The sequence below is a fragment of the Betta splendens genome, chromosome 22, assembly GCF_900634795.4.
Source record: "Betta splendens chromosome 22, fBetSpl5.4, whole genome shotgun sequence".
In the NCBI taxonomy this organism is placed as follows: domain Eukaryota; kingdom Metazoa; phylum Chordata; class Actinopteri; order Anabantiformes; family Osphronemidae; genus Betta; species Betta splendens.
In genome coordinates, this window is record NC_040900.2 from 8,463,642 (window position 1) to 8,476,494 (window position 12,853).

At 43.4% G+C, this 12,853-nt stretch overlaps 3 protein-coding genes across 4 annotated transcripts; 2 read left to right on the plus strand and 1 right to left on the minus strand.

The window, feature by feature from the left end:
- The first annotated feature begins 94 nt into the window (after positions 1–94).
- Positions 95–6,142, plus strand: cdkl1 (cyclin-dependent kinase-like 1 (CDC2-related kinase)). The gene is made up of 11 exons (XM_029139406.3): positions 95–336; positions 622–775; positions 1,426–1,667; positions 2,313–2,434; positions 3,786–3,858; positions 4,134–4,224; positions 4,309–4,509; positions 4,596–4,678; positions 4,827–4,883; positions 5,064–5,225; positions 5,325–6,142. Exons 3-11 carry the CDS (start codon positions 1,500–1,502, stop codon positions 5,424–5,426), a joined length of 1,059 nt encoding a protein of 352 aa, XP_028995239.1. The 5' UTR covers positions 95–336; positions 622–775; positions 1,426–1,499; the 3' UTR covers positions 5,427–6,142.
- Positions 5,825–8,163, minus strand: dmac2l (distal membrane arm assembly component 2 like). 2 transcript variants are annotated; one of them, XM_029139423.3, is made up of 5 exons: positions 8,061–8,163; positions 7,824–7,929; positions 7,341–7,549; positions 6,509–6,680; positions 5,825–6,376 (listed from the first exon to the last, which is right to left on the minus strand). In XM_029139423.3, the coding sequence occupies exons 2-5, from the start codon at positions 7,916–7,918 to the stop codon at positions 6,262–6,264; spliced, it is 591 nt and encodes a 196-aa protein (XP_028995256.1). In that variant the 5' UTR covers positions 7,919–7,929; positions 8,061–8,163; the 3' UTR covers positions 5,825–6,261. The 2 variants fall into 2 exon arrangements, with proteins under 2 accessions (XP_028995256.1, XP_028995255.1); XM_029139422.2 differs by lacking the exon at positions 8,061–8,163 and having other exon boundaries at positions 7,824–8,036.
- Positions 8,164–8,196: 33 nt separating this feature from the next.
- Positions 8,197–12,613, plus strand: l2hgdh (L-2-hydroxyglutarate dehydrogenase). Its single transcript, XM_029139395.3, has 10 exons — positions 8,197–8,435; positions 9,009–9,124; positions 9,672–9,823; positions 9,995–10,126; positions 10,205–10,367; positions 10,454–10,488; positions 10,563–10,730; positions 11,214–11,371; positions 11,576–11,707; positions 11,861–12,613. The coding sequence occupies exons 1-10, from the start codon at positions 8,344–8,346 to the stop codon at positions 12,054–12,056; spliced, it is 1,344 nt and encodes a 447-aa protein (XP_028995228.1). The 5' UTR covers positions 8,197–8,343; the 3' UTR covers positions 12,057–12,613.
- The last annotated feature ends 240 nt before the right edge of the window (positions 12,614–12,853 follow it).

The window sequence follows — 12,853 nt, forward strand, 5'->3', positions numbered from 1 at the left end:
GCGGCTCCTAGGTTATTTTCGTCCTGACGTGGGAGCGTTTCGCTGAGCCAGTCTTTCCACATGATGAGTGTCTGATGGGAAGAAGGTGCGTTTCCATTATTCCCCTATTTAGTCTGTCATTTCTGTGACTTCACCAGCTGCACTAATTGGTCTCTGGGCACCAGGATGCTTCATCAGGTTTTCATGCCCTAGTTTCTCAAGTGACGAGTGACAGTGATGCACAAACTCATTCTCACTCATGTTGATGTGACGCAGGAGCGCGTGCGCTGATGGAGGTCCTCATCTGACGGAGAAGCTGGGCTGTTAAAGAAATGCAGCAGTCAGTCAGTCAGTCAGGTGAGCTACACAAACAGAAGGCGAAGGTGGAGACCGCTGTTCCTATGGGGACTAGTGGAAATGGGAGAAATATGTCAAGTTGTTCAGTACCTGGTACAGGAAGTTAAAGAATTATACCTTCAAAATAAATTGTCAGTTACTTTATTTCCTTCAATCCTGGTCTTTGCATATACTTTCAGTAACAGTAAACCATGTAATGAGTAATATCTAGTTTTTCTATGACTTCCAGTAACCCCTCAAGCACAACCTTGTGAGTCTATAAGTCTTTCAATTTTGGAATTTCAGGCCTTTATTGTGAAGGGCAGGAACAGACGTGGTGCAGGAGACTATAAAGCAGCTGAGGCTCGTCTCTGCAGGGACAGTGGAGCTGTGGCCGTCCTCCTTTAAAGGTCGCTGTCGGCAAGAAGAGACCGAACACCTGAAGAGATTTTCTCTGCAAGTAGGTTTAAATATTATAGTTAATATAAATGCTTTTGTATTTATAATATTATGTAAACGTATCCACTTTAATGATCAACTGGTTTCATGGAGAAACTTTACTGAGACTTACTGTTACACAAACTATTTTTTAATCCTATAGAAGCAGCAGCTATATAAATATATCACATGGAAGTTTGTATTTCTGGCATTTATGTCAAATGTCTTTGTTGCGGCACTGTGATTTCATTCCCGCGGCTATTTAAGCTCTCTGGTATTTGTTTTTCTCTCCATCCCCTCAGGGAAATTACCTAATATACTTTGCATTGCAAATGTTTTCATGGCGCAGTCTCACTGGTGTAAAGTTGCATTTAAGTCAAAATTTGGAGGCAGTTGAAGGTTTGTTGTAATATTTAGATCCTCACATCTAAGAAGGCCAATCAATCTGCATGTGGACAAAAGTACTGTGTGATAGATATTAGACGGCTTTTCAGTGATTCTGGTGTTATAGGCAGCTCTATATCAGGATTCATTGCTTTACTAAAGCAGACTATCAATCGTATGACCCAGTTTTTGCCTTTGAGTAGATGAACTGTTTCTACCCCTGCTATTTGCGTCATCCTTCCCTGTGGTCCTGCTTTGAGCGCCTCTTGTCTCTCTCTTCTGCTACAGAGACGGTCCCGCGCTCCCCGGAGCCTGCAGCAGAGCAGCTTTCACCTCCAGCGGACCACTGGTCCAGTCTGAGGATGGAGAAGTACGAGAAGATCGGAAAAATCGGGGAGGGCTCCTACGGCGTCGTCTTCAAGTGCAGGAACAGAGACACGGGGCAGATTGTGGCCATCAAGAAGTTTGTGGAGTCGGAGGACGATCCCATCATCAAGAAGATCGCACTGAGGGAGATCAGGATGCTCAAGGTAACGAAAGTGACCTATTCTGACTGAAGCAGACTCAAATCTATCTCATACTAACATTAAACCCTCTGCTTTCTGTCTGTGTTTAGTCAATAGAATGTAGAACACAGGAATAAAAGCTAGGCCTTGAAAATAACCCAAAACCTGTGATGCTCTGTCTTCATTTGTTTTTGCTTCAATAGAACACAGTGAAATAATTATCACCTGAAGGAATATCAGCATCCATTTAGTTCTGCTTTTAGCCTCAGGTGCACAGAGCAACTGTCAAAGAAACCAAGCAACCAAGCAGTTCTTTGTGCTGAATTGTCACTTCTTAGACCAGTTTTAATGCTGTCGTCTTTTTCTAAAGTACAGTATCGGTTCAAGCTCGTTATCCTTTATGCTGCACAATAATCCTCAGATGTTGTGATGCAGTTGACCGTGGTTTAATTAGTCATGCAGTAGGTGGGAGTGTTCGCAGCCTGCTGGACACCGGAGCTCATAAATAGGACAGGATGGAGACTGGTTGTCAGGGGCAACAGCATGTTTATTACCATCTGTTAAGTTTGTTTGATGAGAGCAAACCGCAGATTGTCCCATAAACTTTCAACTGTGTTTTACTGCACTCCTCGTTCGGCTCACCCTCGGCTTTGCTTTGTGTCCGTGCAGCAGCTGAAACACGCCAACCTGGTGAATCTCATGGAGGTGTTCCGACGGAAGCGGAAGCTTCACCTGGTGTTCGAGTACTGCGACCACACCGTCCTCCACGAGCTGGACCGTCATCCCAGAGGGTGCGTGAGATGCTCCTTGATGTTGGTTTAGTGCACATGCTGCAGTTAATTACGGTCGAACGCCATGTCTGAATGATGGGCTCAAATTGTATATGAATCTTAATATAATAATAATAATATTATATAATATTATCCCATAAATAATGGGTGAAACCAGGAAAAGCTCCACTTCCAAACATTATGTCCTGTTTGGTTTCACTGTTTAAAATAACTCAACTCAAAATAGCTTAAAGTCAAATCAACTAAAGCTCGAAACATGAGCTTTGTTGCTAAATGCTCAGAGTTCCAGTCAAAATACATGTGATCTGACAATTTGTCAACTCACAGGTCTAAATGGAAACGTCTGAGCAAAACGTGAAATAAATGAAGATGAAATAAGTCGACATACAGGAGACAATAAGGGGGTTAGGTTTTCTTGTGAGTTCTATGAAATGAGCACACAGCTGGCTGCGCAGCCAACTGTCCAAACATTCAACTGTGTCACCCTGAAACACTGGAAGCATAAATCTGAGTTTGGCTGCTTTGGCTTCCTCGAGGTGCTGTGTGCTTTCTATTATCTCTGCACTACATATGTACCGCACCGAGCTTTGTCCGGCGCTGATGGGCACAACGCTCATCTCCACGGAGGCTGACCTGCTCTCCGTGGTATGTTTACAGTGATGCTCTCCCAGAATGCTTTGCTCTCCGGGGAGCTGTCGGGACCCTTTAGGTTCGGCCACATTTTACACGCGGGAGTGTTTTTGCTGTCTGCTCCTGGCCCGCAGCCTTGTGGATACAGAGGGTTCAAAAGAAGACAAAACCCAGCGGGGAGAAGGGGGCGGAGATCGTTATGAATCACCACTCGCAGGGCTCAATTTAGCCATTTCCCCGGCAACACTGATAGATGATGGTCCCTGAACCAACAAAGCCTCAGTGTTGAGCATCGGGGCTTACAATGGGAAAAGCAGAGCTGGCTGTCTGAGAGTAAGAGAGAACAACAGAGCCCACAGGAGAGGAGCAGAGCCGTCCTTTGAATGCATCCGCTCCAGGATGCTGTGGAAATCATTGTGTATGTATTTGTAGAGAGATCTCACGTAAATCTATTACAAGAGGCCAAAGTGCATCACATCATCAGATGTGTCGATAAAGACTTGTACCCAGGCTAAAAGCAAAAGAACTAGGAACTATACTAGTATAGTTTGTAGTATGTATGAAATAATGAATAATGAAGACATAATATAATAAGGATTTGTTGCACACTGCTCCTTTTCAATGTCAATGATGCTGCTCAGAGCTGTAATAGACTCCTTTCTATTGGAACTAATGAATCAACGCGTCCCTTAGTCTGTCTCCTGGTGTGTTTGTCCTCCAGAGTCCCGGAGCACCTTGTGAGGAGCATAACCTGGCAGACGCTGCAGGCCGTCAACTTCTGCCACAAACAAAACGTGAGTGAGCGGCCGCGTTCGCTGCCTGCGTCTGTGTGCTTGTTTTTGAATTCCCGTGGCCTCGTCCCTCCTCCGCCTCCCCTCCCGTCCCGCCGCCTGCTTTATGGCTCCGTTTTAACAAGAATTCCTTCCCCTTGGCTGAGCAGCAGTTAATGTGTCACCTAGTCCAGAAGGCGTCTCTACCGTTCCATCGTTTCTCACGCAGGCACAAATACACGGGTCCGTTATTGACTCCTCATTTATAGGGAATCACATTTGACCCCTTGTGTCTGCAGTGCATTCACCGTGATGTCAAGCCGGAGAACATTCTCATCACCAAACACCAAGTCATCAAACTCTGTGACTTTGGCTTCGCCAGGATCCTCAGTAAGGCTTTACTTTGCCACCTGGTGGACAAGGCTGTAATAAAGATGATGTATTAACATAAAGGGCCTTCATCTCCTCCACCAGCTGGTCCCTGCGACTACTACACAGACTACGTAGCCACTCGCTGGTATCGGGCCCCCGAGCTGCTGGTGGGCGACACTCAGTACGGCCCCCCGGTGGACGTGTGGGCCATCGGCTGCGTGTTCGCAGAGCTCCTGTCGGGAATTCCTCTGTGGCCCGGAAAGTCCGACATGGACCAGCTGTACCTAATCCGAAAAACTCTGGGTGAGATGTCCGGTATCTGGAAATACACTAGTGGAGAGAAGGCGCTTGTCTTGTAGTTACTGACCTCTGGGCGTCTCTCCCTGCAGGAGATCTGATTCCTCGTCATCAGCACGTCTTCAGCAACAATCAGTTCTTCAGTGGAGTTTCCATCCCGGAGCCGCAAGAGATGGTGACTGACTCTGCATCTTTTGTCCATCTACAATAATCTCAGATGGATGATCCTTTATCAGACTCTGTCACAGTTCTGACCACAGCTTTTCTGCTAATCCTAGTGTGAACCAGAGTAGTAAATATAGTTTCATATTTTCTATCTGTAGGAACCTTTGGAGCAGAAATATCCAAACTGTTCACATCTAGCTCTGAGTCTCATGAAGGTAAAGACTTGTCTGTAATTTACAAACCTTTTTTCAACCTGAACATCTTCTTTAGTCTATGACCTTCATGTAAAGTGCTTATTGCCTGCTTTTACAAATCTGTCTGCAACCTCTGTGATGAAGAAGTGGTTTATGTCATGCGACTAACTGACCCAGGCGCCGCTGGTTGTGATGCTTTAGGGCTGTCTGAGGATGGACCCGTCTGAGCGGCTGAGCTGCGAGCAGCTCCTCCAGCATCCGTACCTGGACAGCCTGCGAGAAAAGAGCGAGAGGACGTCCCGAGAGCAGGATCGCTCCGGCACCAAGAGGACGCGGCTACCTCGCAAGCCCCTCCCTCCAGGGGTAGGCAGCCCTCGCTTTCAGCAAGAGGGACAGTGTTTAATGAGGGTCATATTTTAATAGCACCTTGCTGATTTCGGATTTTATCTTTCCACCTACCAGTATTTGCCACAGCTGACAGGCAGCAGCATCTTTCCAGCGCTGGAGAACAAGAAGTGCTACAACAACCTGCGCAGGTTCAACTATCACCTACCGAACATTTAGCCTGAACACCTACAGCTGTCAAGGTTTTCTGAAGCATCTCAGGACCCGGAGTGGTGTTTCGGTTTTCAAAGCATGAGGAGGATTCCCACTGTGAAATGCTCCACGTGTTGAGCCTGTTGATACTGACTGTCTCGGTCTATGCACTATTTCCCAACATGCCTACATTTCAAGCTCCTTTTGTTGTATTTCTTATGGTTGTGTAAAGACAAGGAGCGACGTGCTGCTCTGCTCATATTCCAGTAGACTAAAGGTAAACTATGACTCATGCCTTGCCTGGTTTGCCAAATATATTTTTTGATACCATGAGGGACTCTGTATGAGTGACACGTGTTGTTAGACTGTTTTATGTCTCAGATGAGTTAAAATGTAGGAGGCCTTAATGTATAAAGTCAAAAGCATTTCCGAAATTAATATTTATTGACATCAGGGGTGAATACAGTTTGACATATAGGTTTGACCCATTGTCACTCACATTTAGCAGTAACTAGATCACATTGTACTTATTGTCTCTGGGCCTCTGGTGCTAAGGATGTTTTCAGCCATCTGTCTGTCTGTCCTCAGATATTGTACAAATGCCAAATTAATCCGAACAGAAATTATTTAAACAACTTTAATTGTGGAAATAATCAGAGCTTTCACACATTGTTTCTCTCTGTGTCCACATGTGGGGTAACTTTAATATGTTGAATGTTGCGAATAAAATATACATCACTCTATATATAGCAACTGGTATCAGCCATGTAAAGTGCTTGAACGTCTCCTCACTGGACTGTTTTCTCTCCTCACTTATATAGTCACTAGATTTAAATACAAATGACTGAAAGCTTGTTATCGGTCAGTCAAGGTCCAGCGCTATGTCCAGACGTGGCAGTGCTGTCTGTAGTCTGTCAACTGTCGTCTGTCTGTCTTTGATTCCCGGCAGATCACTGAGAAACAGGTACTCCAGGTTCCTGTGTAATTAAAATTCTTATTACTGAAATATGAATTGAAATATTATGGAATTGCTGAGTCATCAAACTTTTATTTAGACTAACTGGCTTATTTCAACCAGAGTGAAACTAATAGAAATGTTAAGAACTCACCCGAGTCTGTGCAGAGCGATGACTCCCTTATCGGTCACATTTCCACACGACACAACTTCCATCATGTACAAGCTCTTCTGCAGGTTCTCTATTGAGCTCAGTCTCTCCAGGCAGGTGTCTTCAATGTAGATACACTTGTTGAGCTTGATTTCCTCCACACACGTCAAACCATCTGCACAAATTGACACGAAAACGACATCGGCACAACGTGGGATTGAACTCTGCATAAATAAATCTGTGTAACAACAAAACGTGAGCCAACAAGGTCGGAGACTGCGGATCTGTGCCTGGTCAGTGTAAAACATCCCATCACTTGCGTCACTTTTGGATAATCAGCCTGGGAGGGATGCACTTTCACCCTCGCCTTGCCTTTCTTGTTAAAACAGAGAGTGGAATCACTTTCAGGTCAACGCTACAGGTCAAGCTCATGTTGACACAGTCGTTGCAAAATTTACACCTTTTGAACATGGCTTTAATCTTTAAATAGGCTTTTAATGATTAGGTCTCATTAGCTTGTTAATCCGACACTCGGGTTCGGAATGAAATTTAGTGTATGTACAACCCCTGGGATAGTTCCTATATCAACTCTGACTTTTTACTAGGTTATTATATTGTTTTTACGTTCATCAATATAAGTTAAACTGCTGGTGTCTAGAAATTTGTCTTTGTAGTCATTAATTATACGTTGTGAGCACTCACTGTGTGCATAGGGTCATTTATGTCATATCTGTTTACAGTCCAGCGATAAGTATGTGTGACTTTATGAGGTAATGGAGTTGATACAAGTCAGACAAGGACAAGAACGTATTACTCTCCACACTGTAACACTGACCCAGGTGGTCAAACCCTCTGTACATGATGCAGGATTCGGTAGCGTCAATCGCCTGGATCTTGTATCTGCCCAGAGGCCCAGTTGGCAGCCCGTTGTAGTCGTGATGCCAGCGATCGAAACCTTGGAACCTCACTTTGGCACCACATCTCAGCAGCCACTCCGCTGCGGCTCGGTCTGGACCAATAGCCTTGATCCTCTCGTAGTCCACCCTGTGTGAAGAACAACAGGACTGGTACACACTGAATAATGCAGCAATAACAATAACAAGGCAATCACTGAATTTTCTCGCTTGTTTTTTTATGCAAAAATTAAACAAATGATGCAAAGAAGAAATATTGTCTGTAGGAACAGACAGGTGACAAATAAAGGCAAACAAATGATGCACAGAATGCGGCAGCAAAGTAAACAGCATCCCGTCATGCACTGCGACATTTATTAAACCTATGAACTTGCTAACGTGCGCGTGAACTGGTGCCGTCTCACTTGTTAAAAACTGCGTTGAGCCAACCCCAGAAGTGTCTGCGGCCCGGCTCCGTGTGACTCACAGCACAGCGCGCTGCCTTCGTCAACAGTCTCATGTCTCGGAGCTCTAAGTAAATGACATTCATGCGCAGAAGTTTAATTTGAATGAGAAAACGCCCAAACTGTTAAATACGTAGAAGAAGAAGCTGATCAACTCTTCTTCTTTGGTCTTTTTTTGCGTTCTTAAATAGCGCTCACCTGTCCTCCAACAGAGCAGACTGTTTACATTTGGTACGCGGCCATACTTGTAACCTTTGACCCGGTGACGCAACAATAAAACGTAGCGTTCTATTGGATAATCGCGCTCACGTACAGGCGCGCAGGGAAAGTGTTCGCCCCTCAATTTCCAGCTTAGATCAGCTGGATGGGGGCTAAACTGTGGCAATAGGAAGAGGAAACACAGAACACAACTCGAGGGGACGTTGTTTGGCAGCGGTGCGATGAAGAAGTGGATCTGAGGTGCTCGTGAAACGCTGCGACAATGTTCCGGATCCTGAGCGGCGCGTCTGCTAGAGCTGTGAGGTCATCGCAGCCCAAACAGCTAAAGGACATTACAACCAGACATCTGCACAGGTGAGACTGACAGGTACAAACACCGGACACTTTAACGTTCATCTATCAATTAACGTTCGTGTTTGCATTTTGTTCCTCCTGCTCGAGCCACACATCTGTACTTTTACACGTTTATTTGCCAGAGCCACTGGAGTTTGACTTACTTTTACATAGTTCGCTTTTAGTGTTTGGGCGTTAGCTGCTAGTTTCATGTAGCTGCTCTGGGACCTCCAGGTGATGTAATACATTTTTGCACAGAATAGTAGGTTGACCTTTATTGATTCATCACTGTTGCGCTACTGTTTGCACCGTTTCACCTGGTTTTGAGATACTTTGTTCTTAGATGAATAGATTTAAATAGCGGAGAAATTTGAGCTGCATGTTTGTTTTGTAAGTACCTGTTAACTACAACGCTTGTGTCATGGGTTTTCCTACCTATCAGGTTCAAAGGTTGGTTGATACAGATACAGCTGTGTATGGTTGCACATTGGACCTCAGACTTAAATATTTTTGTTGTGCCCTCTGCCCTTTGTGGCCTGCGAGGCCAGTTTAAAGTTGAATTGTCTGTAGCGTCACCAGCTTTCTGTCTTTCAGCTCCTATGATGTGGCCATCGTGGGAGCTGGCATTGTGGGCTTGGCCACAGCCAGAGAGCTCATTCTGCGACACCCGGGCCTTAGCTTCATTCTTTTGGAGAAAGAGAAAGAGCTTGGTCAGTGGAGGTTTGAGCATTTTAGCTTTAATTCAGCTATATTGGTTGGAGGTTGTGGAACTTGTTCTTGAATATTGGTCTGTATTTTTTTTCTATACCATTTTTAATTTTTGCCTGGAAGGAAAGTTCAGCATTTTATACTGTTTCTGGCCAAGAAATAGACCTGGTCACACTTTTTTCAAATTTACTTGAGTGTTTTTGTTTTGTTTTTTCTTGCACAGTTAACTGTTTTTGTTTCTAGCCTGTTTCCGTCTGTTGTTTTGTTCAGTGTTTTATTGCTGCTGCAAACAAAAGAATTTCCCCATTGTGGAAAAATAAAGTCTTATCTTATCTGTAGCTCCAATATGTTATTTTTGAGTTTCAGATTAGCTTCTTCTTTTATTTTTGAGAGGCATGCTGACTGGGTTTCTGCTAAGCAGCAGTGTCTCCTGCCTGTTGCTTCATAATTTCATTACAAGAGATAGACTTTAGATTTTTAGCTCTTATCCGTTATTATATGCATGAAAATAAAACCTCTTCTTCAACTTGTCTTTTTCATTCTCATCAGCTGTCCACCAGAGTGGGCACAACAGTGGAGTCATTCACAGTGGGATCTACTACACACCGGGGTCACTGAAGGCCCGTCTGTGTGTGCGAGGAGCCACTTTAGCCTACGAGTACTGTGAGAAGAAAGGACTCCCTTACAAGAGATGTGGAAAGGTCTTCAGTGTTTTGGAATACATCATAACACATTGGAGCATGTTTGGATGAGACATTTAATAATTAATTAAACAATAAAGTCAAAAATCAGATTTAAAGTAGGGCTGTAATTGTATGTTGTGTGTGTTTTCATTGTCTCTGTATTAATGAGAAGGTTTTCTGGTTTGGCAGCTCATTGTGGCTGTGGAGCAGGAGGAGATCCCAAGGCTGAAGAGTCTATATGAGCGTGGAATGCAAAACAATGTGCGTGACCTCAGTATTATTGATGCCAAAGGAATCCGGGAGCGAGAGCCATACTGCCGGGTAAAAGATCGTCAGGCCTTGTTTTCGTTCGCACTTCACAACGTATAGCAGTAAAGATTAACAGTGTCTGTCATTCAGGGTATAATGGCCTTGGATTCACCCTACACTGGCATCGTAGACTGGAGGACGGTGGCTCTCAGGTATGGCACCGACTTTGAGGAGGCCGGGGGCACCGTGGTAACTGAATATGAGGTCAATGACATTTTCACTGTCAAGGAGAGTCCAGTGGGAAGCACTGAAGGTAAAAATTCCAATTAATTAATCAAGATTTTGTTATTTTAAGCCTATTAAACTATGTATTGTTTAAACAAAAAAAACTATTTGCAGGAATGAAACATCCTATTGGAATTAGAGACAAAAAGGTAAGAAAAATCCAAATAATATCATCAGACGCTGTTCTGTTGCCAGTATTGATTCCACTGTATTGTTTTCTCAGGGTAATGAGGTGCGGTGTCGTTATGTCCTGACCTGTGGGGGCCTGTACTCAGACCGCCTTTCACAGATATCTGGATGCAGTCGGGAGCCAAGGATTGTCCCCTTCAGAGGAGACTATTTAGTCCTGAAGCCAGAGAAAAACTACCTGGTCAAGGGAAACATCTACCCTGTAAGACCCTATAACTGCACTTCCAACTCTGTTGTCTAATCCACGTAGATCAGTAGCATTTGTAAGAGAACAGCTTCAAGTGGCAGAAAGAGAGAGCTTTTTGAATTGTTTAAAGTGTAAGGGATGTGCTCTCCCAAAATCTTGTAACATGAGCATAGTGAACATGAGTTTCCTTGTTATTTCAATTTTTATGAAGGCCTGAAAATGCATTGCTTCAAAATGCTTCAGGCAATATTCAAAGCAGGTTTAGGCTGTTGACTTCAGTTTTCTCTGGAAGTAAAACCTGTTTACTACAGGTTTAAAAGGTCAGATTTCCTTTACTCTCTGTATATTACCATAATTTTGGGTGATTTCCTTTGTTCGTTCCTACGTTCCTTCATATTGAAAAATAAATATGTCTCTGTTGGTTTTGGATCTTCTTTACAGCAGTGTGTGTATGTTTTTAAAAGGATTCTAATAGCGCATGCCTTTTATTTTCTATAGGTCCCTGACCCTCGTTTCCCTTTCCTTGGGGTTCACTTCACTCCACGGATGGATGGAAGCATTTGGCTCGGCCCAAATGCAGTTCTTGCTTTTAAAAGGGAGGGATACAGTGTGTACGACTTTGATACCCGAGACTTTGCAGATGCGCTCTCATTCAGGTATGCCATCAGATGGGATCTTTTAAATTCTTCCTTGAAAAGCTCTTTGCAGATTGTTCAGATGAATATGAAGAAGAATGTCTTAAAGACAGCAGCACATTAACCTCAATAAATTAAAACTGCACAATGTTTTCACACAGTGCTTGTGCATAGAGAGCGATTAAACACCAATGTTTGATTTTATTTCTTTTGGTCATGCTCCAGGGGCCTCCAGAAGCTGGTGATGAAGAACATGACCTATGGGATTGGAGAGTTGTATAGAGGAATTTTCATTGGCGAGCAGGTCAAAATCCTGCAGAAGTACATCCCTGAACTCTCACTGAGCGACGTGAGCAGGTACAGCAATGATGCAACAGTTAAAAATACCTGTATAATGAAGACATCCAGAAGATTGTTCAAGATTTTGATCTCACTTAAAACATGCATCAAAGCATGTTTCATCTTACAAGAGCCAATATGTCTGTGGTAACTGGTTGTTTTCCTCTGCAGGGGTCCTGCTGGAGTTCGGGCTCAGGCGCTTGACCGTAACGGAAACCTCGTGGATGACTTTGTTTTCGACGGCGGGGTCGGGGACATTGGAAGCCGGGTGCTCCACGTGCGTAACGCTCCCTCGCCAGCAGCCACGTCCTCCCTCGCAATTGCAGAGATGATAGCAGACGAGGTGGAGAGTCGCTTCTCGCTGTAAATAAACGCCTCCATCGCTTTAGGAGTAAGAAGACTACCTCAGTGTCACTTTAAATTACAGGTCAAACCCAAATTTAAGGGGGAGATCTTAATTATGATTACTTAATGAAAGCCAACAGTTAAAAAAGTATTATGCATAATTTTTTTTTAACTCCAATAAAATTAACATCGGTTTGAAAGATTCAAACAGTACAATACTACTGTTGTAACACATGAATCACACCTTTACTGTACTTTTGTACTTTTTCTCCCAGCTAGTGATTGTATGTGACTGTACACAGTTTATACATTTCAGGAGTTTTGCATTCAAAATAACTCCCTCACTCCAATTTGTTTCTACAATAAGCCTTAATCTTATTACGAACCTTCATAGGAAGCTGTTTTTGGAAGCTGTTAGTTCACATGATGTCATTTGGTTGTGAACTACATGAAATGCAATGTGCACTGTTTACAAAGAAAGTGTTATCACAGATTGGACAGATAAACTCCTTTTGTCTAAATGATATTGAAATAAAAATGTTTGGACATTATTAGGAATAAATACTCCTTTAGTGTTTTCTTTAATGTTTATTTCGGTTTAGTCTGAGGCGCTTATTAGACATGTCACCTACAGATCATGCTTTTAAAAAGGAAACCATACTGTGGTTGAAGTTGTTCTGCGTGTAGCATGTAGCGTTTGTATGTTACACTTTTTTCAGTTAATTGTTTTAACATCAGTTCTTGAAAGAAGCTATTCGTCCACAAGGAGGCAGAATACTACATTTATACTAAGCACTATATATAATATATATATATGCA

Excerpts from the sequence above, each read along its gene's own strand:
- l2hgdh (XM_029139395.3), top strand. The coding sequence starts at position 8,344 with ATGTTCCGGATCCTGAGCGGCGCGTCTGCTAGAGCTGTGAGGTCATCG. Across the intron at positions 9,824-9,994 it reads CTTACAAGAGATGTGGAAAG|CTCATTGTGGCTGTGGAGCA; the intron begins GTCTTCAGTGTT and ends CTGGTTTGGCAG. Across the intron at positions 10,489-10,562 it reads TTGGAATTAGAGACAAAAAG|GGTAATGAGGTGCGGTGTCG; the intron begins GTAAGAAAAATC and ends TTGTTTTCTCAG.
- dmac2l (XM_029139422.2), bottom strand. The coding sequence starts at position 7,948 with ATGAATGTCATTTACTTAGAGCTCCGAGACATGAGACTGTTGACGAAG. Across the intron at positions 7,550-7,823 it reads CTCAACGCAGTTTTTAACAA|GGTGGACTACGAGAGGATCA; the intron begins GTGAGACGGCAC and ends TTCTTCACACAG. Across the intron at positions 6,377-6,508 it reads ATCGCTCTGCACAGACTCGG|GAACCTGGAGTACCTGTTTC; the intron begins GTGAGTTCTTAA and ends TTAATTACACAG.
- cdkl1 (XM_029139406.3), top strand. The coding sequence starts at position 1,500 with ATGGAGAAGTACGAGAAGATCGGAAAAATCGGGGAGGGCTCCTACGGC. Across the intron at positions 1,668-2,312 it reads GGGAGATCAGGATGCTCAAG|CAGCTGAAACACGCCAACCT; the intron begins GTAACGAAAGTG and ends GTGTCCGTGCAG. Across the intron at positions 4,679-4,826 it reads TCCCGGAGCCGCAAGAGATG|GAACCTTTGGAGCAGAAATA; the intron begins GTGACTGACTCT and ends TTCTATCTGTAG.